Source organism: Mycothermus thermophilus (assembly GCF_041956435.1).
Source record: "Mycothermus thermophilus strain CBS 625.91 unplaced genomic scaffold VTJ04scaffold_4, whole genome shotgun sequence".
Taxonomy (NCBI): Eukaryota; Fungi; Ascomycota; class Sordariomycetes; order Sordariales; family Chaetomiaceae; genus Mycothermus; species Mycothermus thermophilus.
The window spans coordinates 55,262-79,806 of record NW_027191430.1 but is presented as its reverse complement, the minus strand read 5'-3'; the positions used below and the strand labels follow the sequence as shown (position 1 = coordinate 79,806).

The following is a 24,545-nucleotide window of genomic DNA, read 5'->3' as shown; positions in this document are numbered from 1 at the left end:
CTGTACAGCACGTTTCCGACGAGCGCATGGCCATTTTCAGAGTGGACTGCATGGCTCACATGGCTGATGAGATCCCACTCCCATGTCCATCCGAACGAGGCAAACATCTGCTGCCGGTTGATCTGTGAACCCAAGACCCTTCCCTCAGAGCCAGAAGAAGCACATGTCCTATTACCCAAAACTGCCACCCGCTGGCCTTGATACCTCCAGCCCAGTCCACTTAAAACATACCTTAAAACATCCTGACTGGAGTGTCTCAGCGTCATCCGGTCTCCTCAACACCCCACAGTCTCTCTCGTACACGGGGTAAAACAACAAAAAAAAAAAAAAAAAAAAGAAGAGAACTGCCGTTCCTTTTACCCAGCTGTCCCGATCGGGCATCACCCTGGTTTCGAGACACACATTGGGCACCCGCGGGCGTGTGCGCGGCAGCGGCACCAGCGGGAGCGGGGAGGGTCGGTGCGCGCGAGGTCGCCGTGCGGACCTCCCTAACACCTACCCACCTACCCACCTTCCACCCGCCCACCAAAAACCCGTTAGCCTCGCCTCTCAGAAAGGGAGCGAGCTTGTGTGTTCTGCCGAACTGATGGGGCACGGAGGACGCTCTGGGGAACAGCTCGCGCGCGCGCGAAAAGACCGAATGCTAATTACTAGTTACTCCTAGTTAGGAGCATTTGCAGGGAAGAAACATCCGCTGGGTTGTAACGGTTGCTCTCTGAGTGTTTTTGCGCAGTTGGAAGCAGATGGGGCGCACAATTGAGGTGGGTAATCGGATGGCTCTTCGTTTTTCCAAGGTTGAGGAGTTTGAGCAGCGGTTATGTCACACAAGTCCCGGCGAACCAACCAAACATCTTGACAAAAGATAATGTCTATTTCTGTAGAACCTTGCCTGCCGAAGTAACTCCCGTCTACCAACCCAAGAGGTATAATCCCGTATTCCCAGTAACCAACCAAACCAACCCAGCCAACCCAACCCGAAGCAGCCCAGTTCCTATGCTTTTCCCGATGCCCTTACCCGTCCCGTCTATGTGGTAAACTCCGAGAACACACACAAAAAACCCAGGTATTAGGTATCCCAAGATGTGCCCAATCGAAACCGTAGACTCCAACCCCAGGGGTATCCAGATAACACACAAATTAGCACCTCCAATCCATGGAGGGCGTCGCTCAACGGCCTTCCTCTAGGAAGGATGCGGTGCTGGGTTCCCGCAACACCGGTATCGTTATCGTACATGTGGCGCAAGATTTGCCGTCGCGATGAGAGAATTCAACTCATCGACGGACTGCGTCGAGACGTGAGGTAGTTGTGATGCCGGTATGTGGCGGAGTGACCCTGACACTTGGCGTAGCCAGTGATATCGAATCGCGGATCGTGGTCGTCGTGTTTGGAGGGGTGCTGAGTGCCCCTCCAGATCTGGAAGACTGAGACATCGCCGCGGAGCCCTGGCCCTATCGTCGGGCCACAGCGCTGTGTTCGCGCTGACTAGCGCTCTCGGCGATTGCCCGTATGTTGAGGTTTCTCAACTCGTCTTCATCCTCGACCGGCTTTGTTGCGCAAAATCCCAATGCGCCGTGTGGTCGTTTAATGAATGGGCTGCTTGGGGCGCTTGATGAGGTGCTCCCAGGGGGGGTACTCCTTGGGCTTGCACTCGCCTGGGGTTCTGTTAGCATGTTGCCTGTGGTACCAAAGTGTAGACGGTTCTGTGGGGAATACGTACCACAAAGGTCGTCGGCGCGGTACTCGAAGTGGGTGACATTGGGTTGACACCGCTTGTGGGTAGTGGCGTAGTCGCGGCACCACTTGGAGGCGATCCAGCGGAAGTGGCCGCAGGAGTACTCGCGCTGAGTGTAGTCGCACATTTTGATAGTGTTGTGTAAAAAGGGGTTCGTGGTTCAGGTTTGTAGGTGAACGGTGAGGGTTCGGTTACTCGGTGAACACCGGGTTGTGTGAGAGTGGTGGACGTGTGAGGACTCGTGAGGGTGACGACGGGTACGGTATGTATGATTTGCCGGAGAAGCAAATCTTGTCGTCGGTAGAGTTGGATAGTAGTTGTTGTCACTTGATGTTGCTTGTTCAAAGGCACTTGGTGGATTGGAACGAGAGAGCAATGTGAGCCGTTGAGGAGGAGGGCGACGTTCATTTAATAAGTCCCGGCATCACGGACATTGTCGAGGACGAGCCGAGTCAATACTCCACAGGACCGGGAATCCATGCGATATCATGCAGGCTCTCCTGCTGGGTCTGGACTGGGAGCTCGGGGGTGACAGGGGCCCGGGAATAGCCTGTGAAAAGACGGAGGGGGGTGTGTTGCAGCGGGCTGTTCTGTACAGGGGGTGTGTCGAGGGGGTGTCAGAAGTGAAAAGAAGCAAGACAACAGGGATTGTGGAAGCTTGTGAACCTGAAGCGCCCGAGGCATGGATGCCAGACCCTCGGGTGCCCAAGCCAGATGCCATTTTGGTGCATGTTCCATCCATCGCTCCCATCATGACAGTCTCGACCATCGAAGCCATCGCTGCTGTTTTTCCTTGGTTCTGCACGCCAATCTCTCTGGCACCGTGGCACCGACGGATGGGCTACGCCGAACACTGCATCCATACGCCGACAAAGCATCCTGTAGCCAGTTACTCATACACAATAACATCCAGCCTTCGGCCGTTCGTTGGGTGAGACACATGTTTTGTGCAAACGGACAAGATGGCTTGTTGTGGTCGCTGGTGTGGTACGGAGCTACTGGCTCTCTCAGGATTTCTCTACTCAAAACATTGCCGGTTTTGGCAACAGCTTCACGAGACTTCGAGATGGCCGGAGACGGCGATGGTAATTAGTAGAACTCACTACACCAATGATCAACATCAGGAAAATTGGAGGCCGACGCCAGCCCGAAGTGGGAATGTAGTCAGTGTTTGGCGCAGCCGAGCCGCCCATCAGTATCAGTGGACTGGGCTCCGCGAGATGAACACAAGTGAAGCCCTCGCCCAGCCATGATGAAAGCAAGACAATTGCCGCGTTGGTCACGCCGGATCATGATGATGAGAATGATGAGACTTGCATGTGCAGCCGGCCCATCGGCGTTGTTTTGGGTTGCTGGATGTCTCGGGAATGGAAAAACAAATCGGCTCAACAACGACAGTGGATTAGTTACGGAAAAACGGAGACGTTCGGCCAAACGGTGGAGTCGAGGGCGTTCAGGGCAGAGCTTCATGCCCTCCCATACCAGCGTCGGTGGTACCCGACGGCCATGATCTTCCCCGTGGGCCATGAGAGGATCCATTCGAGACTCCATTCAGGTATCCATTCAACGGTTTATCCCACATGTGTCCTCTTTGCACCTCGCTTTCGGTGATCGTTGTAGTAAGTTTCTGTCCCACCTCTCGCAGTCTGTGTCGTATATACTACTCCTCACCTGTATCCAGCAACCACCGGATACTGTGTTCATTCATTGACAGAAGCCCCGAGCCCAGCCGGGCAGGCCATCACATTCGCCCCCAAACGCCACAGCCAGCACGTGGTGGCCTCGCTTAGGGCACACTGGCCTGGCCCCCTGGCTGCTATCTAGGAGGCAAGTGGCATCCTGACGCAGAACCTCCTAGTTAGCCCGTAATGAGAAAAATAATGAACAGAAAAGCCCATTAGGATCGATCGATCGGCGACAGCAACGCAACGCGCGTTCATGTTGTGTGATACTTAGTAGATATGAAAAGTGGGATGTGCTGTGGTTTTTAGGAGGACGCTGCACGATGCTCCGTCGGTCCGGACTGTTCTGCTGGTCCACTGCCGACCATGGTTCGCATCCGCTGCTTGACGGATGCTCGGCTCGTGCTGGTGGTGTTCGAGGGCCCGAAGCTGCCCCGTCCGTGCACCATCGCGTGCGTGCCTGGCCCCGGCGAAGAAACAGATTTGCGATTGTGGGCTGAAAGGACTGCAAGACCGTTGCTGCCACCCCTCTGGGCCCGCACCGGTGAGCCCAAAGGGTTGCATCGCCCAGACCATCGACCCGGCGCTTCCTCCGCTGGGGACGGTCAGGGATGCGGAACCGAAGGTCGAGAGGCATTGCTGCCGGCTTGTCTGGCTGCCAAGCAGCGGGAGTTCATTTGATGGCGTGCATCTGATGGGATTGTCTGCCGCAGTTCCCGTCATGATGATCATGGTGAACCCGATAGACAGCTTCCAACACCCCGTCTACCTCAAAAAAGAAGATGGACAAAAGTCATAGGTATGTCGCAGAGGAGTGGCTGACAGAAACCAGCCCTTCAGTTCCACGGAGAAAAGAAGCTTCATTGATGTTGACCGCAACAACAGAACCGTTACATCCGCAAGCGCAACTCCCGTCCGTCGCGACGGTTCTAGCCGGCAAAAAAGAGAATTTTTTGTGTGTGTCTTCACTTGACAAAAGAGAACCCACACGGGTCGGAAAGCAGGACCGAACAGCATGCGACACCTTTGCGGCTCGCGCACAAGCGAGCCTCAAAATGCACCCTCGAACGACGGGCCGCTTCCCATTTCGGGAGTCGTTGGGCGGACATGCCGGCTCCTTTTGGGCTCCAAACTTCCCAAACCATCCGCCGCAAGCACGTGCCCGTCAGGTCATCCTCTGCCAAGGGCGCGGGCATCAATGGCATTGGGGACGGACGCTTGTTGATGTTCACCTTCATGTTGATCATGTCCCGAGTCTTGACCCCCCGGGAGATTGGAGATTGCGGAGTCTCCACTCTTTGGAAGCATTTTCGAAGCTTCCAAAACCGGCTCTTTTGCGGATCCCCCCACCCATGTCAACTCCCGGCCCGGCGTCTTTCGCTTCATCTTCTTGCCTCAAACAGAAGTCATGCCATGTGTCATGTCCGGGGCCTCCCTGGGGGAGCGTGGAGTTGACGCTGGGTACGTTGGCCGGTGCTGGATACCGACGCAACGTCCGATCGAAGACCTTCCTCTTACACTGATGCCACGAGTCGAAAGATATCCTTGGCCTCGGTGAAGCGGTCACGGAGGATTCCGTACCCGGCCTCCTAGGGTCTGCTGAAGAGAACATGTGTTTTCTACACGTGGCCCCTGAGCAGTGTTCAACTTCCGTTTGAGAAGTCAACTTCGGAGAACTCCGGCCCTTGGTGTTTTGAGACTTCAAGGGTCGTCGGCGAAACACTTGCTAGCTAACGATTCCAGCTCCGCCACCACATTTCACATGGCCAGGACGATTCTCGCGTGATGGCCCAGACTGGGGATCGAAGAGAGCCGGAGTCGCCATGCGCGATTAGCATGTCTTTCACTTCATGTCCTTTCTGGCATGCCGAACCTCTCAGTCGGGCCGGTGGCGGCCACCTGCGGCCAAGTCAGGTCGAAGGCCGCGGCGGCTCAACTCCATGTGATTGCCGTGATCGACGAGGGCGGCCAGCCCGCACATCTCGTCGTTCCATGGGCTTGGGTCTCGGTCTCGCTTCGCGGTCCGGCTATGTATGAGCGTACGTATGTGATTGCCGCTTTGGTACACACAAGACACAGAATAGCCTCATCGCCACGTGGTTTGGGGGATGCATGTCGCTCCTCAGCCGCTGTGTAGGTGGTGAACAGAACACAACACTTAACAGCCTTTCTCAACTTTTGCCGCATCTGGTTAAAAGAGGCCCGAATGAGAATAGTGTAGGATGGTCCTCTACGTACACTTCGGATTGAACTCCGTAGTGCACACAGACGCCGTCGACGATCCTTCATCAGGCTGGCGAGAGCCTCCCGGTGCGATGGTGTTGCTCGCGTGGCGAGACGCCAACAAGGGAGACAGCCAATCGCGACCAGAGTCGGCCCTACGCCAAGTGCTTCTCGAAGGATTCCTCGATCAGCAACGCGCCAGTGAGCGACCAGACTCGGTGCCCGATCAGTCGTTTTGCATGTGGCGTCGTCCGGGGAAATGATGGCCAATTCCCCTTGGTTGCCAGACCGTCGGGACTGAAGATCGACCTCACCCACCCACCACATGGCGCTCACGCGAGAATGGTAGCTGAACGCACATGGTGAGGCTAAAGAGAATGGCAAAGGCTGTCGATTGTTCCCTTGGGGTATCAACGAAACTTCGTACATACTACAGGTTGATCAGAAACATGAGAGACTTTGATGTCTGCTGCGCATCTCGGCCAGAAATCCCAGCTCAGCATCTCCGGGTCTCCCCGAGATAAATGGGGCAGGTAAGGACCCATTTGAATCAAAAGCTCGATTCCAACAAATCCATCTGCTCTCCAACACCATGGTGAAGTGAAAAAGTTCCCCAACTTCACGATCTGGTCCCGGCCGTGCCGCCTTAGGCGTCGCCCATGTTGTCGATCCTTTCCGTTTCCGTCTCCACGTGCATCGCGCCGGCCCGGTGGCTCGATGCCCACTCGCATGCTTCCCCTGATCTGGAGAAGTCTTGAGCTCACTTCACCTTGTGGTAAGTGAACACAAGTGAAGTAAAAAGCGAATTGCTTTTTCTCCCCATCTTCTTTCCGAAACCCCATTTGTCTGGACCATCTTGCCGGGACCGGGGGCATCCGGAACCCATTGGCCAGCTCACGGTTCGGCGATGCGTCCGGCGACACACATCACTGGTCTGGCGCCGGCCTCATCGGACTTCGGAGTGGGATGTGACGGCTTCTCCTTCAGGGCCGCGAGCTCCAGGCTGGTTCGAGGCGATGGACCAATGGCAGTGCTACGATCATCAGAGACAATATAGCTAGCGGAAGGCTAGAACTTCTAGGAACACAGACTAAATGTTTAGTTACTCCGTAAATTAGTGTAGGCGATATGGTGTGGAGCTCACGGGTACGGTACACTGGCTTCAGTCCGGCAGGCAAGTTTGGCGTGTGGTCAAAGAAACCCATTGCTCGCTACGGAGGACCACTCCGGGCGCTACGTATGTATGTATGGGGTAGTTTCTCCCCACTGTCCATCATCCGTACCGTTATCCTGCGAAGTGGTTTCCATGTATAATGGACTGTCCGGGCATATTGGGCATGTCTCTACCTAAGGTACGAAATGGTATCCTTGAGGGCATCCCCGAGCCTCATGAACCAATCCTGCATATGGCTTGGCGCTTGATGTCTGAGGTGAACCTATTCTTGTTTGTCCAAAGCAGCCAGTTGTTGTTGTGCCCGGAAAGTGAAGGCTGCCGCCTGAGAGAGGGTCTTGTCAACACCTCCTGGGTTCATGTAGTCCAGTTAAGCTTCCGTCAAGTGGTACGCCACTATCTTTGGTGTGTTGAGCAACGAAGCAAAATAGCATGTCCGCGTCCCTCCTCATTCCATGAGTTGCCACAAGTTCCTCCGAAAGGAGTCTGTGCGAAGTGAGGCTGGGACGTCAACACCGGACGAGGTACTTGATGTACATATCAGTGTACAGCTCGGGAGACCGGGAGACTGTTGAGTTCTTTACGCCATGAGGCGATGACAGCAGTGTGTGACAAGTCAGTCACCTGGACAGCACAGGGAAACACAAGATGATCAAGCAGGCCATTGCTATTTGGGACCTGCACTTTGTTTGTTTTCGTGTGAGGCGTGGCATTTACATCAATGTTCATATTTTTCCTGCCTCCCAGTTGCTTGAACAAACCACCTTTTAGCAATAGTTCCGGCCATTGCCAGTGAAGTTGCCCGGCTGGTACATGCCCTCGGCATCGTTGAGGCACTCGGCTACATATCTCGTCAGCTTGTGTTTCCCAAAAAGGTGGTTGTATCAGGGAGTACATACCAACAGTGACAAGCTTCAAGCCGTTCTGGTTGGCCCAGTTGATCAGCCAAGGAGTAAGGGTGTTGACCGTGCTGGCGTAGGTCTCGTGCATGAGCGGGATGTGGCCGGGCCCGCTGGTGCCGGCGCGCTGGAAGGCCTGCTGGCTCTGCTGCGGGGACTGGTTGTTCCAGTCGCCCGAGTCGACGTCGTTGGTGATGACCTTGTAGCCCATGGCGCGCATGGTGGGCAGGAAGACGCCGCTGGTCTGGAGGTACGGCGGGCGCATGTACGCGGGCTTCTTGCCGATCAGGTTGACGAGAGCTTCCTCGAGACGCGTCATCTCGCTGCGGATCTGCTGCTCGTTCATGTTGCCCATGTAGCCATGGCTCCTATAGGAGAGAATTAATTAGTCACAGGATAATTTCCAGCAGGGAACATATACTGTGTACAGTGCCAACTTACCATGAGTGCGAGGCGATCTGGTGGCCAGAGGCGAACGCCTTCCTGACAGCCGCAGCCTGGTTGTAGATGCAGCCGTACAGCGTGCCAGTCCAGAAGAAGGTGGCCTTAGCACCGCCGCGGTCGAGGATATCGACCAGCTGCGAGGTGTACTGGTACGGCCCGTCGTCGTACGCCAGGGCCAGCTGGCCCGGGTTGGCGCACCGTTGGATGACGACGCCCGCCTCGGGAGCCCGCTTGAGGAACTGTACGGGGTTGGGAGCCGGATAGGCCACGGCACTGGAGGCCAGCAGCAGACCGGTAATGACAGTTTCGGCAAGCATTGTTAATGTCACAGAGACACTGTCGCTCAAACGGTTTCTGGGCGAGTTCCTTCAAGACCTTGGAACCAGGGGGATGGGCAGGCGGAGGACGATCAGTCGGACGTGAAGCAGATCTCCCGTCCCATCGCTGGCGATTATATACGCCATTCTTTCTTCCCCTCACGCTTCTCCATCTCGAGATTTTTGAACCCCGATTTGTTGCCGTCTTAATCTAGTGCTTAGTATGTCTGCCGTCTCAAACGTGGGGTTGATGGACACTTCGTCCGGGGAAGCGGATGAGCGGCAGTGAGTTGTCTGGGGTGCGTCTCGATTCACTCGCCAGCGTCGCACGGCAGTGGATCACGGATTCGGATCGCCTTGTTTGGTAAATATCCCCGGACTGTATGTCCTCTGCTTTGTCCGTCATCCAGGCTATATCGGCTGGGCAGCCGCGTCGGCATTTTACCGCCTAAATGCCAATGTTGATTTTCCACAAACGAGCTTTGAGATCAACAGTCATATCTCTGATAATTTTTGCCCCCGTGAGCCACCTCCGCGGCACAAAACTGTTGTGATGACGACTGTCGTTTGTTTATGCGGTGGGGTAGTGCAGTTTGAAGAATCGAACCACCAGGGGCAGACATCCGGCTTCGACAGCGCGACATGCTTCAAGACAGCAAGATGACCATCAGTGCGAGCGAACCCAAGAAAAGAGATCGGCACAATCGCATGACTTTGTCACCATTGGAGTGTCAAGCCCCTTGAAACCAACCCTCTGTTAGAGTGTCTGTGCAGGAGGGGGTAATAAGAGGTAATTGTGGCTGATTGAGTTGGGTGTCTTTCGCAGTGTTTCCTATCCACCTCCGGAGCACAGAGTCCTCACCTTGAACCTCTCCAGGACAACAAAGTAACACCAACCGAATGTCAACCGCTGCAGATGCAAAAAGCAGTCCTTGCCGCTTAGAGCTGGAGTACTAATGCATCACGCAACCGGAGCTCACTCTCAACATCTTCTCCGATACACATCAAAACCAAGATCAACATCATGTATAAAATCATGAAAAACAGAATACATTGCTCACAAGTCCATTCATCCCTTCTTCATACACCTCCTTGATGCATCTATCTGGCCAGTGATGTCCAGCCTTCCATAGCCATGGTTCATTGCCATCATCATCCCTTCATACATCATGTAGCAGCAGCTCCACCAGTCTCATGCTCCTAGCCATTCCAAGCCCGCACCCACGACGAAGATGCAACCCGCCGCTAACGGGCTCCCGTCGCGCGGTGCACGATGATCTCCTCTCCAACGTCCTCAGCGTCCGGATCATCAATGCTCGTCCTCCGCTTCGCTTCCACCGCGCGATTAATCAGCTTGCCGTCCTCGCTGAGCATGGCCTCTTCCTCGTGAGTTAACTCGACTGGCTCTTCGGTAATGACGACGGCATGGGCTGCGCTACCGGCGGTCCCCGTCGAAAGGCCTGTAGTGGGTTGCGATCCGGTGCTCGAGGAACCTTCGCCGCTCGACGCCGTTGGCTCTTCATCCTTCTTTTCCCTCGAGAACGGCCACAGGCTGCTGAACGGACTGATGGAGGCACCCTTGAGAGCCGACGAGCTTGGGTGTAGTGGCATCGGCTTGATGAGGATGGTCTCGCGGCCCGGGTCGACGGCCGAAGAAGTGACGGTACTAACGCGCTCCTCCACTTCGGGCATGGCGAAGTCGCCGAACTCTTCGTCTTCAATGTCGTCAACATCGCCCAGCCGGCGGCCGCCTTCCTCGTCACTGCTGTCGTCATCCCGCCCGTCGCCAAACCTCTCCACTTCCACCTCATCCGTGTCGTCGCGGCCAAGCCCACGACTCCTGCCGCCCCGGGCGGCGCTACGAACAACCTCGCGCCACCAGGAACCACGGTTCCATACGGTACTGGATGAACCTCCACCCAGGTTGCTGCTGTCCACGTTCTCAGCAGCATCGTCGTCACTGCTGCTGCTAGATCCGTCTTCGTCACCGTCGTCATAGTCTGCAAATGGGTTCCGCAACCGCTCGCTCCCTGTTGTGCTGGGAAGGGTGAATGCTGCAGAATCCGTATTGTTGTCTTCCCCTGACGTGGAAGTCGACTCTTGGCCGCCGTTTGCAGCGGCCGCAGCAGCGGCTGCATTGCGTTTGTTCATAGCAAGGCGAGCCGCAAGCTGGAGCCGGGCACGCGATGGCGGGATATTGAGAGGAGGTGGGGGAGGGGGTGGTGGAGGGATCGAAGGAGGGCTGATGTCGGAGTTGTTGGCATTGAGAGGGTCGGTATAAGCTCGGAACTGAACAATGTTAGTCTCAAAGACCTAAGACGGACGAGGCTTGACAAGAGATCCAGGCAGCAGGCCATCGAATGAAAAGACAGTTGATTCCCGCGGGTGCTGGTTTAAGGGCAGCTGATGAAAGCCTCAATAGCGTCCAAGATACTGTATCCAGTTGGTCAAGGTTTCACTGAGGCGCGTCCGCGACGGACGCCATAGAGATGGCTTAGGCAAGAACCCAAGCCCGTTGTTTGGTATCATCTCGCAATCAGGTTCGTCATCTGCGTGGTGCATAACAAACCCGTCCGAGAATGGGTTGTCCAAAACGATGTCCTTGGGCCCGCTTGGGCCAGCCAATTGGTCATGGTTGGATCGGGACCGAAACAACTGAGAATCACTAACCTCATTGTTGATGTCCTCCTCCGTATCCTGGTCCTCATCATCGTCTTCATCACTAGAGCTGCCGAATCCGCTCATGATGGTCCCCGAGCTGAGGGAGAACGTGCCGAGCCCGCTGTTGTTGGCGTTGTCAGACAGGTCGGAGCCACCATTCAGTCCAACCTCGGCGAGAGCAGCAGAAGCGCCACTACTGAGGCCGATGGAGCTCAAACCTGAGAACCCGCCGCCCATCAGACTCTGCGCATTGGCGCGGCTCATAGCCACTTCTGGGCGAACACCACCAAGGATCGCATTATCGCGTTCGCGTGTCTCGGCAAGAGGCCCTTCCACATAATTGACCCACTCCGGAGCCATTACTTTCTCCAAGACCACTTCGTTAAGCAGCTCGGGCGGGTGGCGCTCGGTGAACTTGACGACCTCTTCGGCGATGAGCGTCAGGTGTCCCATGTACCCCATGCGGGTGTTACGTTCAGCCTGGGACTTTTCACTCTCCCGCTGGCCATTGATGATCTGGGTGGTGATATCGGCAGTTGTGAAGAGGCTGATGGCGAGGTTTCGGTTGTAGCCCCTATCCATTGGCCCATTGAAAACCTGCTGCACGACATCATAGACAACGTTGTGCAGGAAGTTGTTCCATGGGTACTGGAAGAAGAAGCTGAGAATGGTGGGGACTACACCATGCTTCACGAACTGCATCTTCAAGTAGTCTCCAACGACGGGTTCCGGAGCCGGCGGAGAGGCTTTGGCAGCCTCAGCGGCCGGAGTCGTTTCCTGGGCAGTAGATGAATCAGCCGCAGTCTGCTGTGTCGACTGCGGTTCTGGGTTCTCTGTCTGTGACGGAGCTTCTTCTGCGACTGGAGTTGAGGTGGAAGCAGCACTGGGTTCCGTGCTTGCTGCCTCAGAGCTCTCCTGCTTCTCAGTAATCGTTGTCTCCCCACTCATGTTCGATCCCACAGACTTCTCGTCCCAGGGCAAGGGAGCGGGAGGATCCCCAGGACTCGAGGAGGTAGTACCGGCAGATTCCGCTTGAGGCTGCTCTGTCTCAGCAGAAGTTGCCTTTTCCTGGGCTGCCGTTTGGGACTCCTCGGATTTGAGTGCTTCAGGGGTCTTTTTGTCGCTGGGAACCTCACTCTCCTTTTCAGTTGGGCCTGGCTGGGTGGCCTCATCGCGCGACTCTTCCTTCGGGCCCTCCTTTTGCTCGTTTTCTGCCTGGTTTGCGACAACGGGGGTTGAGTCAGAAGCAGACTGCTCCGACGCAGTCTTGTCACCAGTTTCGTCGCCGGTGGTCGCTAACGGAATCGCCTTCTTTGACGGAGACAGAGGGGCCACGACCAGCTCAGGGTCTTCAAATGCTTGAGCCGGAACAACGTTGTCGCTCTGCAGTTCGCTCTTCTGCGCAATGGTGGGCGTCAGGGGCTCGTCAACAAAGTCCGAATCGAACTTATCGATATCAGGAATGTCACGAGGGGCTGTTGGCGCATCAGGGAGTTCCAAGACGCCATGCGAGTTATCGTCATCCGCGGCGTGCGAGACTTCCTCGAAGCCGTCATCGTCAGTCGTTACGTTGGTCACCTCGAGCTTGCGGCTCTGGTCGGCGGTGGAGAGTTGCGAAACGTTGACCGAAATGTCGTCAACTGAGAGAGTCTCGTTGCCATTTCCACCAAGAGGCTGCAGTTTCCCCTCCGCCCTGAGACGGTGGCGCTGGGCGTCACGGGCCATGATCAAATCTTCAGCGCCAGGCTCATTGAGCAACAGCATGTTGCTGCAATGCAAGAGCTCTGCCATGAGCTCGCATGTCTTGAAGCGATCGAAACCAAGAGGCTCAATACTTCCGCCGAACGTGGACGCCAAAGACTTGTTCTTGGCCGGGACGTTCATGATGAGGTTCATGAAGTCGGGCACGTGGTCGGCAAACAGGCGCAACAACGTGCCCAGGTAGATGGGGTCGCGGCTTGTTGGTGGAGAGTTGATATCAACGCCCTCCGGGTCGTAGTCAGAGTTGTTCTTCCGGATGACTTCGATGACGATGCCCACGCCACATGTCAGCGGGTTGCCGCCTCCAAGCATGTACTTGATAAGTTGTTCGACGCATGGCCTCGAGACCAGCTGACGGGTCAGCTCGTTGGGCCCGATGCAGGTCTGCTCATTCTGCGATGCGTTGGCGGAGATGGTAATGATGGCCTTGATAAAATCAGCTGCCGAAGTCTGCGTTGACCAGCTGTGCTCGGGGCCAAGGAAGGAGACGAGGGTCGTCATGACGTTCTGGGTGTACAGCCATTCAACGATGCCTTGGCCGCTTTCGGTGCGCTCGAGGCTGATGATCTTGAGCAGGAGGTCCATGATCATCGGACAGTCGACGTGTTTTAGGATATCTTGGACAGCCCCGTCCAGAGATTTGAGCAGGGCCAACATCTCCTCCGTTTTCTTGTCGAACAGAGCCTCGTTCACCTTGGTGAAGTAGCTGGCCTGCAACGGGTCGAGAGGGGCATCGCGCTTCAAGAACTGCCAGAACTCGCGCAGCAGACCCTTGCACTCCATGAGGGCATCGTACATGGACCAAATGTCGGATGACAATATTTCCGTTGATACGAAGGCATAACGGTTGCGCTTCTTCTCCTTGTCATCATGGCTGGTATCGCCGGTCATGGATGAGCCCAGTGAGGCACGGCCGATGCCTCTGGGCTTATCATCGTCGTCGTCATCGTCGTCGTCATCGGGGGCAGCGACGGGTTCAAGCTTGGGAGCAACGACATATTTGAGCAGCTTCTCGAGAACCTCGGGCCCGCGGAGGTATTCGACGAGTTTCGCATTGTGATGCTTCAGCTCCTCAACCAAGTCGCTCTCGTCAAGGAGTTCCTCGAGCTGGAAGTTCTCCCGCTCGAGGATGGTGTCGATGGTGGAGACATTGGCGTAGCCGCCAAACCTCCAAAACATGCTGGGCGGTTGTGTTGACGGTGGTGGGTGGTGTTAGGTCACGGCGCCGATGGAAGGGGATTGAGGGAAGGCCGTGGTGTCGCGGTCACAAGGGCGGATATGTGTTCCCAGTGATCGCATGCGTTGGCCAAAGAGGGGTGGCAGACGGTGGGGGCGTCGCAACAAGAGAGATGCGAAGGGTGCCAAAAACCGGCATGTAAAGTCCGGTAGTTGTAGCCGTAGTCACTGGCTGGGTATCTTGAAGTCTATCGAGGCTGGGTATCTGAAGTGGTCTAAATGAAGGAGAGGATGTGTGGTCAGTCAACTTGTTGGCGACGAGCGTGGTGTGTGCGAGAGCCAAGTGGGGTCCGAAGCGGCAAAGACCGCAGCGACAAGGGCAATCCGTTGAGTCTCCCCGCAGTTGCAGCTCGACTCCCTCGCTTCCAGACGTCGTCTGGTCGAAGCGCAAACGCTTCGCGATGGAATGGATGCTTCGCGTCTTTTCAAAGAAGCGGGGCTTTCGACAGAGTAACCCGAGCGCTCGTCACAGCCCAGGCCGGGGATCAGGAGGGGACCAGGGCGGGTCCAGGAGACGTCAGGTATGGACATACATACAATCAGCGACGCTGGAAACCGCGGGTCGATTAAGTTGAGGTGCTGTTGGATCTGGCGTTAAGAGGTGACCCGGTCGCAAAGTCTCTATGGGAAAGTGAGCAAAGGTGTCGCCTAGGTCGCCGGCGCCGCGGCTTTTCGGAGAAAATGTTTGTTTTGGGAATTGGGACTGGCGCGTCGATGATGTCTTGCTGATCTCCCAGAAGGCCGATGCGGGTTTCAGGGCAGCTGATGGGGGATTCCGGATCTGCTCATGGCAGCCCCCGCGCAGCTGGAGGGCCTGCTCTCAGGTGCCAGGGCTTCACGTGTGGTTGGTCCAGTTCGGGCAAAGTGGGTCATCGAGGGCACGGGCCAGCTAGTTTCGGCTCCCGTTTCGTTGGACCGCCCAAACCAGCCATCGGAGGCGACTTGGAGGCTGGGCATTGGGAGGGCCAGTGACTCTCAACACACAACCAACTGGACTAGTAATTGGATATATAGGCTTGAAGCGGATACATGGCCGCTGTCAGCATATAATTCGTAGCACGCTATGGGACGCATATACAATGTACTTGCATTGTTGAGAGCAATGTGATTCACTACCTGAAATAACAGGTGCTGTGATAAGTTTGGTGTAGCACGAATATTTGAGGCCTCAAGACTTCGTATTATATCTGAGAGCAGAATGACTGGGGAAATGAGTGAATGCACTTGGTTCAATCTAGTCTTTGTCCCGAACACCAGTTTCCTTCACCTTTCTATTTTCCCTCGAAAAGAGAAAGAAAAAGAGAAAAGGCCTTGAGTTCTGAGAAAGCAATGTACCTGGCCCAGCCGTTGTGCTTCGAGTTCCATATACCTGGGGGGATACCCAGGTCATGTTGGTGGACTTCTGTGTTTTGAAAGCCTTCACTATCTATGTCGTCCCAAAGAAGAGGAAGTGTGGATGGGGCGAGAGATTTGTTGTTTTGGGTTGCCACGAATCAGGCAAGAATCCGTTTGTTGTTGGTGTTGATGTTCTCAGTTTCCGGCATCATTGATGACTTTGCAACAAGTTGCTGTTTTGAGCAAGTATCAGGTCACCAACAACCTAACAAGCTGAAGGACTGCCTAAGGTTTTGTTGGCAAATGTACGTTGGCTCTACTACGAGTCTCAAGCTCGCAGATAATTACATCTGAACCGATCATCGTATCCGAGACAACCATGAGCATGACACACAGAATCGTTAAAATCAGGATATGCATCATTATATAGTCCTCCACCACACCAATAAAACAATGCGCTGTCAAAGACTTGAGAGTCTTGATCACTGCCGACCGTTCAGTGACACTTAGGACCTTGGCTTTGAAGTCAAAGGCGATGAAACATATATAGATCCTGACAAGTCAGCTTCATGCGCAATACCTGACAAGATTTGACAACATAGCGTTGAGGTAGAAAGTTGTGGCAGTAAGAGGGATTGGTTACCAACCGGCAAGCTTCTTTGTGGCGATTGGTGCGAGGCTTGTCGGGGAGTGTTTAAGCCACTTAAGCAATCAGTTGACATTTCGCTTGGACGGGGTTAATGAATCCCATTGTGTTCAATGGCGTGGTAGGATGTTACAGAGCTGTGTTAAGATTTTCCTCTTCTTTTTCTTTCTCTTATTCTCTTCTTCTTTCTCTTATTTCTTTCTCTTTCTCTTTTTCTTCTCTGGCGTTTTGTTTTTGTTGTTTTTGTTGCGAGTCGTTACCAGGCAACCCAAATGGCAATCAGGGTTAGGGTTCCCCTGACAAAACAACGACGGCGTCACCCCCAATCACAGCCAACACACACAACTCGAAAGCGCCATTACCCAGGTGGCGAGACTCAGCTACCAAGCATCTATGATTAGGAACAAGCAACTAACTACATAGTCACGCGTGAATCTCAAAATGAGCACTCAGTCACAGCGAACACCAAGAGTATGGATTTGAACACAATTCTCTGCTCTCATTGTTATATCTTCACCCAAATCTGAATCTCATGTGTACCAGGTAGGCTCAGGGTGCTCCCCGAGCAACACATAGCGCCCGAGTTCGCGGTTCTTGTACGCGACGGGGTCGTGGAGGGTATGCGTCCGGATGTCTCTCCAAAAGCGGTCAAGTCCAACTTTATTGCTCGTGGCGCGGGCCCCTGTCGTCTCAAAGATGCCCGAAGTGACCCGGAGACCAGTGTCCGTGGCCACGACCTTGATGCTGGCCACCCACTCAGCCCACTCGCCGCGAACCTCGGGGGTCAGCTTGGACCGGCGCTCCAGAGAGCCACCGTAGGCGGCGTAGACCTTGTCCGCCTCGTCGCCAGCCTTGTCGGCAAGCGTCTCGGCCGCCCGGAGGTGGGCGAACCAGTTGCCGTAGTTGGCGAGGATATAGAACTCGTCCGTGGCCTTCTCCTTGTTCTGTGGGGCGCGGTTAGATTGTGTCACGTGACTAAGAAACCCTAACCTTTTCAGGGATAAGACTTACATCGCCGCCATATGGCCAGGGCCTGGTGGTCTTGACGGTGTAATTCTTCGCGAAGTCAAGGGCGCCGAGAGCAATGCCCAGGTAGAAGTTGCTGAAGACGAGCTGGATACTGCACAATGACTTGTCAGTGGACTTCACTTCATTGGATTCAGAGATTGGATACATACGTCGGCAGCAGCAGCGACGGGAAAGCGATGCCCAGCACCGCCGGGTCAGGGTTCTTGGTCTTCGCATCCCAGCCGAGAGCGTCGGCCCACGGCGCAGACACATTCTCGATTGTGGCGGACCCGGACTCGGTCAGGCGCAGGCCGACGTTGTCCCAGTTGTACTTGAAGGTGATGCCAGCCTGCCTGGTGGGCACGATGGCGAAAATGTGCTGCTCGGGCGGGCGGCCCTCGACAGAACCCTCGAGAACAATGAGGTCGGACACGGCAGCGCCGGTGGTGAAGTTCTTGAAGCCGTTGTAGGTGATCTTCTCATCGTCGTAGGTGATCTTGAGATCATTGTCGCGCGGGTTGACGGCACCGCCGACGAAGTAGTTGTTGGTGATGATCAGCTTCTGGAACCGGTCCGCCTGCTCCTCGTTGCCGACAACGTTGGCAGTGGTCGACCAGAGGAGGTGGTAGCCAAGAAGCATGCCAATGGAGCTGGAGTGCAGAACCAAGTCAGTAATGTTTAGCTCCTGGGGGGAAGCAAGAGGATTTGACATACCCATCACCCTTGGCAACCTCGCGGATGGCCTTGTAACCGACGCTCCAAGGCTGCTCACCACCGCCATACTTCTTAGGACCCAGCAGCTTCAGGAGGCCAGAGTGTTTGAGCAGCGCAACCTCGGCGACGGGGGACTTGTTAGCGCGCTCGCGAGCAGCGGCGTCAGGAGCCAGCACAGCGGCCACCTCACGAGCCCTCTGGAGCCATCCCTCCGCATCCGTAGGGAGCGTCGCCCACTTGCTCTCGTACTCCGCATACACAGCCGGGTCGGTGGCCGCGGGAGGCTTGCTGAGGACGGGGAGTCCGTCGGACATGTTGATGGTTGTCGGCGAGTTTGAACAAGAAAGAGAGGGGGTATCAAAAACGGAGGATGGATCAAGAGGTCGGAGAAGAACAGAGAGAACTGCGTTCGTTGTCGGGAGTGTAAATCTTGTGATGAGCAAACTCATGACCTCTCCAACATGCGCCGCGCAGCCCTTTCATATCGTTTCCCAACCAGCCCTCCTCGTCCTCATCGCGGCGCGTCTCTGAGGTCCTCTAGTCCACTTCATCCGACTCCGGCCGTGCCTTCAACAAAGCCTCCCACGCACATCCTGTCGATCCTCGATGACGACACACTCAGCTGAGATGTCCTCGACCCAGCCCTGTGGCTCTTCCTCAGATCTGACATACCCCGCGGGGTTCCAAGATCTGCTGCGATTGGAAGCCGTGCCTGCGAAGAACTCCACGCCGCAAGTTCCGTCGTGATGGTTTCCGAGTGTGTCAACCTGCTCGGCGTCTGGTGTTGTCGAGGCTGGTGTTTTTATTGGCCGACATGGTGAACAAGGCCGATGACGTTAGCGTTAGCCTCGATGGCTGCATCGCATGGGCTGCGAGTTGTGAGGTAAAAGCAACCACCAGGCTGTCATGAAACAATGCAAGTCAATTGCTGCTTCAGGGGGGTCCGCGCCCCAATTCGATGCATGAGGGGGATTTGGTGCCGAAGACGCCATCCGCCCGCCCCACAAAGAATCGCGCCCGATGGATCCGCTTCAACCCCGGAGTGCTGTCTCCACCTTGACACGGGATGTTAGCGGGATGAACACCGGAAGACATCCAACTCATGGCCAGAACAAAGATCTCGGAGTGAACTCCGACATGCACGGCGACTACGCCGGTGTTCTTTCGGTATGGGCTCGGGATTGCGTGATCACCGACCTCCATCCCCCACGCCAAGGAAGCTGATCGCCCGGAGAGTGTCGATGGCATCATCGAGCTTCACCATGGCGAAAGAACTAACCTGAAGCCTAGACGTTCTGGAGAACGCCTATTTACAGCACTGGATTGGAGAGAGATCTGCGACCAGGCCTGGGTGTTGTTGCAAAGACGGAAAAATCCGAAATTTTGGCACTACAACTAACACCTCCTTCAACCACCTCTCGACCTCTCCAGTTACGATAGACAACATCTCGACGTTGTTAAGCGTCATCTCACAGACACAATGGCGACTGTCGAACCGCATGAACTCAACCGCGATCCCAATCGCCTCCTCTTTGCGTATGTGCTCCCAGGTCGTCTAACCCCTGAATTCTGCCCTCCGTCGACAACCTCCCCAGCTAACATGTTGTTTTTTTTTTTTTTTACGCTTCAAAGCTACTGGGTTCCCAATGTTAGCGGCGGGCTTGTGATCAGTAAAATTCCGCAGAAAACAAGCTGGGATTTGGATTCGAACATCCGGTATGCTCAGACGGCGGAGAACGTGGGCTTCGAGTATGCGTTGACCCAGATCCGCTTCACGGCGTCCTACGGCGCGGCCCGTGAGTCAATTCCCTCGATACGAAGGAGCATCTTCCGTCCAGTAACTGACATCCCTTTCAGACCAACATGAATCCGTCTCCTTCTCTCAGGCGCTGCTCCACTACACTAAGCGGCTCAAGGTGATCGCGGCAATCCTCCCTGGCCCCTGGACGCCCGTGACGGTGGCCAAGCAAATCGCCAGCATCGACCATTACAGCAAGGGCCGCATCGCCGTCAACATCGTCTCTGGCTGGTTCAAGGGCGAGTTCACCGCTATCGGCGAGTGGTGGCTGGACCACGCAGAGCGGTACCGGCGCTCCAACGAGTTCATGCGCTGCCTGCGCGGCATCTGGACCTCGGGCCAGGACAAGCCCGAGGAGGAAGACCCGGGCTTCAGCTTCTCGGGCGACTTTTACCGCTTCCACAACTACAAGCTCAGCCCCAAGCCCGTTCAGAAGCCGCACCCCCCAATCTTCCAGGGCGGCAACAGCGACGACGCGCGCAAGAACGGCGCCGAGGTCGCCGACTGGTACTTCATGAACGGTAACGACCTCGAAGGGTTCCGGTCGCAGATCGAGGACGTCAAGGCGCGCGCCGCCAAGGTCGGCCGCGAGGGCCAGGTCAAGTTCGCCGTCAACGGCTTCGTCATTGTGCGCGACACCGAGGAGGAGGCGGTGCGCGTGCTGCAGGAGATCCAGGGCAAGGCCGATGCCGAGGCGGTCGAGGCGTTCGCCGCCGAGGTCAAGAACGCCGGCCAGAGCACCGCCAACAAGCAGGGCATGTGGGCCACCAGCACGTTCAACGACCTGGTGCAATACAACGACGGCTTCAAGACGAAGCTCATTGGCACCGCGGAGCAGGTGGCCGAGCGCATCCTGCTGCTCAAGAGCTTGGGCGTCAACCTCGTGCTGACTGCGTTCCTCCACTACGAGGAGGAAGTCGAGCGGTTCGGCCGTGAGGTGCTGCCGCTGGTGAGGAAGCTGGAGGCGGAAGGCCGGGGGACGGATCCCGACTTTGAGATTGCGAGGACCGGTGATGTTTACAAGAAGCGTTAAATCATGTACTGGAGCGTAATGTAAACGTTGTCTTTGGAAGTCAAAGTTGTTTCGCCCCATGTCCGCGATGGACTCACCCATTGTGACACCGGAGATTGGTCGCTGCCATTGTATGCCGTGACCGCAAATTCCCAGTCCCAGACCGAAGGGTGTAGATCAGAAATGATGGTCTTCCAGCCATAGACCTCGTCATGGGCGATGGGCTCTCCCGTTGACATTCGTGTCGGGCTGTCCTGTCCCTCTCTTTGGACGCTCAGGGGCACCACTCTGCGGTACCAAACCTCATACCCAGCAGCCTCTGGGACGTCGGGCCAAGCTACCTCTACAGTGGTAGAGTTGAGTGATTTGCAGAGGACAAATTGAGGCGCCCGAAGCCTGCCTCTGCCGACTCTCACCGCCCGTGTCCCGACAGACCATCCTTGACCGATGGTGCTCCAGGTTGAAACGCGAAGCAAGTACTTGTCACCGGGATGCAAGTTGGGAATAGTTCCCTCATTCTCCTTGACCGCGACAGCGTAGGGATAGACGCCAGGTCGGTCTGCGTCAAGCAGGGTTACGGCATATCGGTCAAAACATCCAGCCGGCGGAGGAGGTGGAGGGTCCCACGAGAACCTGATCCCGTAGGGTTCCGCGTGGACACGAATGTTGCTCGGCGGCGCCGGGGTTTGAGGATCGGCAACCGCCGATACAACTTCAGTCCATGGTGATTTCAAGAAGTCACCTCCGCTCGCTCGAACGCGGCACTCGATAACATCGCCTTTGCGTAACTGCTGCCAGTAGTATCGGTTGGAATCGACGTGAGCCTGAAACCACCGGGTTTGCCCAGCACGTCGATGTTGTAGGTCATAACCATATGCGCCGTATACTGCCTCCCAGAACGCAATCACGCCGCTTGGGTCGGAAACGAGTTTCAGTCCAGCTGGCACAAGCAACGGGCGCGACGGGATGCGTTTGGGGATTTCCAATGGCTTGCTCCCTATCGAGAAGGCCGAGACGAGAGTGCGGGAAAAAGCCTGAGCCAGCTGATACTCCCCAAGCGCGTTTGGGTGAAGCCCATCATATGCAGCCTCCGAGTTCGACCCTCCGCCTAGAGCAGTCAGACTCGTAACCACTCTACGACGTGTACCTGATAGTATTATACACTTACAAGAATAGTTCTCACAAAACCGAACCAGCGCGATAGGTGACTCTGGTCGGCTCCACCCCAGAATCTCCCGTGCCAACATCTCATTATACCGGTCCGTGTTCACCGGCAAATCCTCCCGCCCAGGCAGGTCCGTCCGATGCGGAACATCGGCGATGGCAAACTTGATATCGGCCTTCACAGCCCTCGCCCGGTCCACAAGCGTCTTGATACTCTCGAGAACCTCGTCGGGTTTGCACCGCACCCAGCCAAAGTCATTAAACCCCAATTCAACTAGGCAAAGATCCGGCTTGTAAACCGCCACATGCTCGGCAATGAGGTCTTTTGCCTGCAGCGCCAAACGCCCGCTCGCGGAAAAGTGGGCCGAGTTGCGGAGGAACAAGGGGTCAACGCCGGCGGCATATCCCCCGTGGGCTCGGATGACGGGAGGGGGATCGGGAGGGTCATCCGGCAGCCGAGGAGGTCGGGGTGGATGCGGGTCGGAAGGAGGGACGGTGCCCGTGTAAGGCCCAACAAAATCCACAGTGAGGTGCTCTTCACGGAACCATTGCCAGATGCGATAGCGCCAGGTCCAGTCGCCCTCGCGGCCATGGGAAATGGAGTCGCCCACCACCATCACTCGCAGGGCGTCATGGGCCCTGCCCGGAGACTTCGGGACTTCCATAGCAAACGGATTACTTCTCCACGTAATGTTGGTGTTAACGTGTAGCTGGGAGGGAGACCTGCGACGGGATCGGGAACCTCCGCTTTTCTGGATCCATGGACGGGATCGCGTCAGGGCGGGGCAACAGGGCGGACAAGGACCGGGGTGCCGGCCGGTCGGGTGGGTCCGGGATCGGAAACCTGAGACTGTCGACGGAGTACCCCACACATCGGCCGGGACCAGTACCCCGTAGACCTTGCCGAACTTCATTCCCATTGCTGAGCTCCGGAATCCAGACACCGCGATAGGAAGGGCTCAAGGCATTGGACTGAGTTATTCGTCTCTCACCTCATTTCACACATGCAATCGCACTCGGCCGAGTCCCAAGGCCACACACAACATTGACACCCCGTTCGACATAGGTAGAATTACATATACTTTGTTGCTCCCAAAGGGAGCAATTTCGCTATCTGATGGACTTCGCTATCAGACACAGCCTCCCAGACTCCGCTTCTATATCTCGACGTCGCTTCTCATGAGCCGACCCCCGCCGATGTCCCTGTGACTTCATTCAGTTCTGGAGGTTTACATGCATGCACCGCCATCGACGCCCAAAACCTTTCCATTGACCCACTCACCGTCCTGGGAAGCCAGGAAGCAGACACAGCGGGCAATATCGATCGGCAGGCCGACGCGGTGGAGGGGAGACCATCCGGCGGCATACTATCAGCCATGTTAGCATGGGATGCGCGACGACGCCAGGCAAATGACCAGGTTCATACCTCGTCAACTTCTTCATTATTGAGCTTGTCGCCATTCGGGATGTACTCGCGGCACACGGCGTGGTACATGTCGGTCTTGATGCCGCCGGGAGCAACAGCGTTGACTGTGATCTTCTTGTCGCCGAAGTCTGTCGAGACATGGACATTAGCTTCTCAGACTGACCACCGTGAATGTGCCGAGACTGTTCGACTTACCAATGGCCATGCAACGAACAAACGTCTCGATGGCGCCCTTGCTGCCTGAGTAGACAGCATGCTTGGGGACACCCTTGGCTTGGCCAGTGATGGAGCCCATCAAGATGAGGCGGCCTCCAACTTCGAGATGCTTGTACGCCTCGCGGGCAACAAAGAATTGACCCCGAGTGTTGATGTTGAAGACACGGTCAAACTCCTCGGGGGTGACATCCTTGACGTGGCCGAACGAGACGACGCCGCTATTGGAGAAGACAATGTCGAGCTTGCCGAAGGCCTTGTGAGCCTCCTCAAACATGCGGACAATTTCGTCGACGTTGGCCACGTTGGCCTTGATGCGCACGGCGTCGGTGCCATTTTTGCGGATAATGTTCACAACCTCTTGCGCCGCATCATCGCTGTTGGCATAGTTGACGATGACCTTGGCCCCACGGCGCCCAAGCTCAATTGCAACTTCCCGTCCAATACCGCGGCCTAGGGTGAGGATGATGTCAGCCGACCAAGTTACACGAATAATATGGGGCCAGCACTCGACGCCCGAATGAGGCACGTCGTTCCTTGGCTTGTAAGCCCGGAAGATGAGTTGCATAAGATCTCCGTCAGGACATGAATGGGGAAGCAAAGGCCACTTGGCCCGCGGGAATAAAGCGTCCAATGAAGGGCAACAATGGAATTGGAACTTGTGAGAGTAGTCAATTGGTCATGAAGGTCCTGAGAGACGTACCGGCACCGGTGACGAGAGCAACCTTGCCCTCCAGAGAGGCAGCAGCTAATCCCAAGGGGCCTGGGATCTGGTCGTACTTGCTGGTGGTAGTGGTGCGTGTGGCGGCCGGCATTGTGGATGGTAGGTATGCTTGGGATTGATGTTGTTTGAGATGTTGGTTGAGTCGTAAGATGAGTGGAGGGTGTGCTTGGAAGAGATGTTTTGGTGAGAAGGGGATGGTCTGAGCTCAGAAGTTGAGAAGCTGGAAAAACTCTGGGGGAGACAGACTATTTAAACAACGATTTAAACGGATGAAGGGAATTCGGAAGCTTCATCAGGGGACCGGGCCGAACGGGCAAGACCAACGGACAACGGAAGAGAGATGAACGGAATGGATGGTGGAGGAGACCGCCCCGGACT

The 24,545-nt window shown here is 55.9% G+C and overlaps 9 protein-coding genes across 9 annotated transcripts; 1 reads left to right on the top strand and 8 right to left on the bottom strand.

Moving 5' to 3' along the window:
- Positions 1-1,582: 1,582 nt before the first annotated feature.
- Positions 1,583-1,860, bottom strand: VTJ04DRAFT_5725 (uncharacterized protein; the record flags this gene model as incomplete). The annotated part of the gene is made up of 2 exons (XM_069363871.1): positions 1,583-1,653; positions 1,719-1,860. 2 exons carry the CDS (start codon positions 1,858-1,860, stop codon positions 1,583-1,585), a joined length of 213 nt encoding a protein of 70 aa, XP_069217754.1.
- Positions 1,861-3,720: 1,860 nt separating this feature from the next.
- On the bottom strand, positions 3,721-4,147 carry VTJ04DRAFT_5724 (uncharacterized protein; the record flags this gene model as incomplete). Its single annotated transcript, XM_069363870.1, has 2 exons — positions 3,721-3,875; positions 3,958-4,147. 2 exons carry the CDS (start codon positions 4,145-4,147, stop codon positions 3,721-3,723), a joined length of 345 nt encoding a protein of 114 aa, XP_069217753.1.
- Positions 4,148-7,576: 3,429 nt separating this feature from the next.
- On the bottom strand, positions 7,577-8,469 carry VTJ04DRAFT_5723 (uncharacterized protein; the record flags this gene model as incomplete). The annotated part of the gene is made up of 3 exons (XM_069363869.1): positions 7,577-7,650; positions 7,709-8,076; positions 8,150-8,469. The coding sequence occupies 3 exons, from the start codon at positions 8,467-8,469 to the stop codon at positions 7,577-7,579; spliced, it is 762 nt and encodes a 253-aa protein (XP_069217752.1).
- Positions 8,470-9,714: 1,245 nt separating this feature from the next.
- On the bottom strand, positions 9,715-14,070 carry VTJ04DRAFT_5722 (uncharacterized protein; the record flags this gene model as incomplete). The annotated part of the gene is made up of 2 exons (XM_069363868.1): positions 9,715-10,758; positions 11,140-14,070. The coding sequence occupies 2 exons, from the start codon at positions 14,068-14,070 to the stop codon at positions 9,715-9,717; spliced, it is 3,975 nt and encodes a 1,324-aa protein (XP_069217751.1).
- Positions 14,071-14,155: 85 nt separating this feature from the next.
- Positions 14,156-15,218, bottom strand: VTJ04DRAFT_5721 (uncharacterized protein; the record flags this gene model as incomplete). Its single annotated transcript, XM_069363867.1, has 3 exons — positions 14,156-14,342; positions 14,661-14,932; positions 15,213-15,218. The coding sequence occupies 3 exons, from the start codon at positions 15,216-15,218 to the stop codon at positions 14,156-14,158; spliced, it is 465 nt and encodes a 154-aa protein (XP_069217750.1).
- A 1,420-nt stretch (positions 15,219-16,638) lies between these two features.
- On the bottom strand, positions 16,639-18,144 carry VTJ04DRAFT_5720 (uncharacterized protein; the record flags this gene model as incomplete). Its single annotated transcript, XM_069363866.1, has 4 exons — positions 16,639-17,052; positions 17,120-17,228; positions 17,287-17,766; positions 17,831-18,144. 4 exons carry the CDS (start codon positions 18,142-18,144, stop codon positions 16,639-16,641), a joined length of 1,317 nt encoding a protein of 438 aa, XP_069217749.1.
- Positions 18,145-19,310: 1,166 nt separating this feature from the next.
- Positions 19,311-20,661, top strand: VTJ04DRAFT_5719 (uncharacterized protein; the record flags this gene model as incomplete). Its single annotated transcript, XM_069363864.1, has 3 exons — positions 19,311-19,366; positions 19,463-19,626; positions 19,688-20,661. The coding sequence occupies 3 exons, from the start codon at positions 19,311-19,313 to the stop codon at positions 20,659-20,661; spliced, it is 1,194 nt and encodes a 397-aa protein (XP_069217748.1).
- Positions 20,662-20,914: 253 nt separating this feature from the next.
- VTJ04DRAFT_5718 (uncharacterized protein) lies at positions 20,915-22,469 on the bottom strand (the record flags this gene model as incomplete). Its single annotated transcript, XM_069363863.1, has 3 exons — positions 20,915-20,959; positions 21,057-21,748; positions 21,809-22,469. 3 exons carry the CDS (start codon positions 22,467-22,469, stop codon positions 20,915-20,917), a joined length of 1,398 nt encoding a protein of 465 aa, XP_069217747.1.
- A 564-nt stretch (positions 22,470-23,033) lies between these two features.
- VTJ04DRAFT_5717 (uncharacterized protein) lies at positions 23,034-24,258 on the bottom strand (the record flags this gene model as incomplete). The annotated part of the gene is made up of 4 exons (XM_069363862.1): positions 23,034-23,171; positions 23,231-23,358; positions 23,426-23,896; positions 24,147-24,258. 4 exons carry the CDS (start codon positions 24,256-24,258, stop codon positions 23,034-23,036), a joined length of 849 nt encoding a protein of 282 aa, XP_069217746.1.
- Between the last annotated feature and the right edge of the window lie 287 nt (positions 24,259-24,545).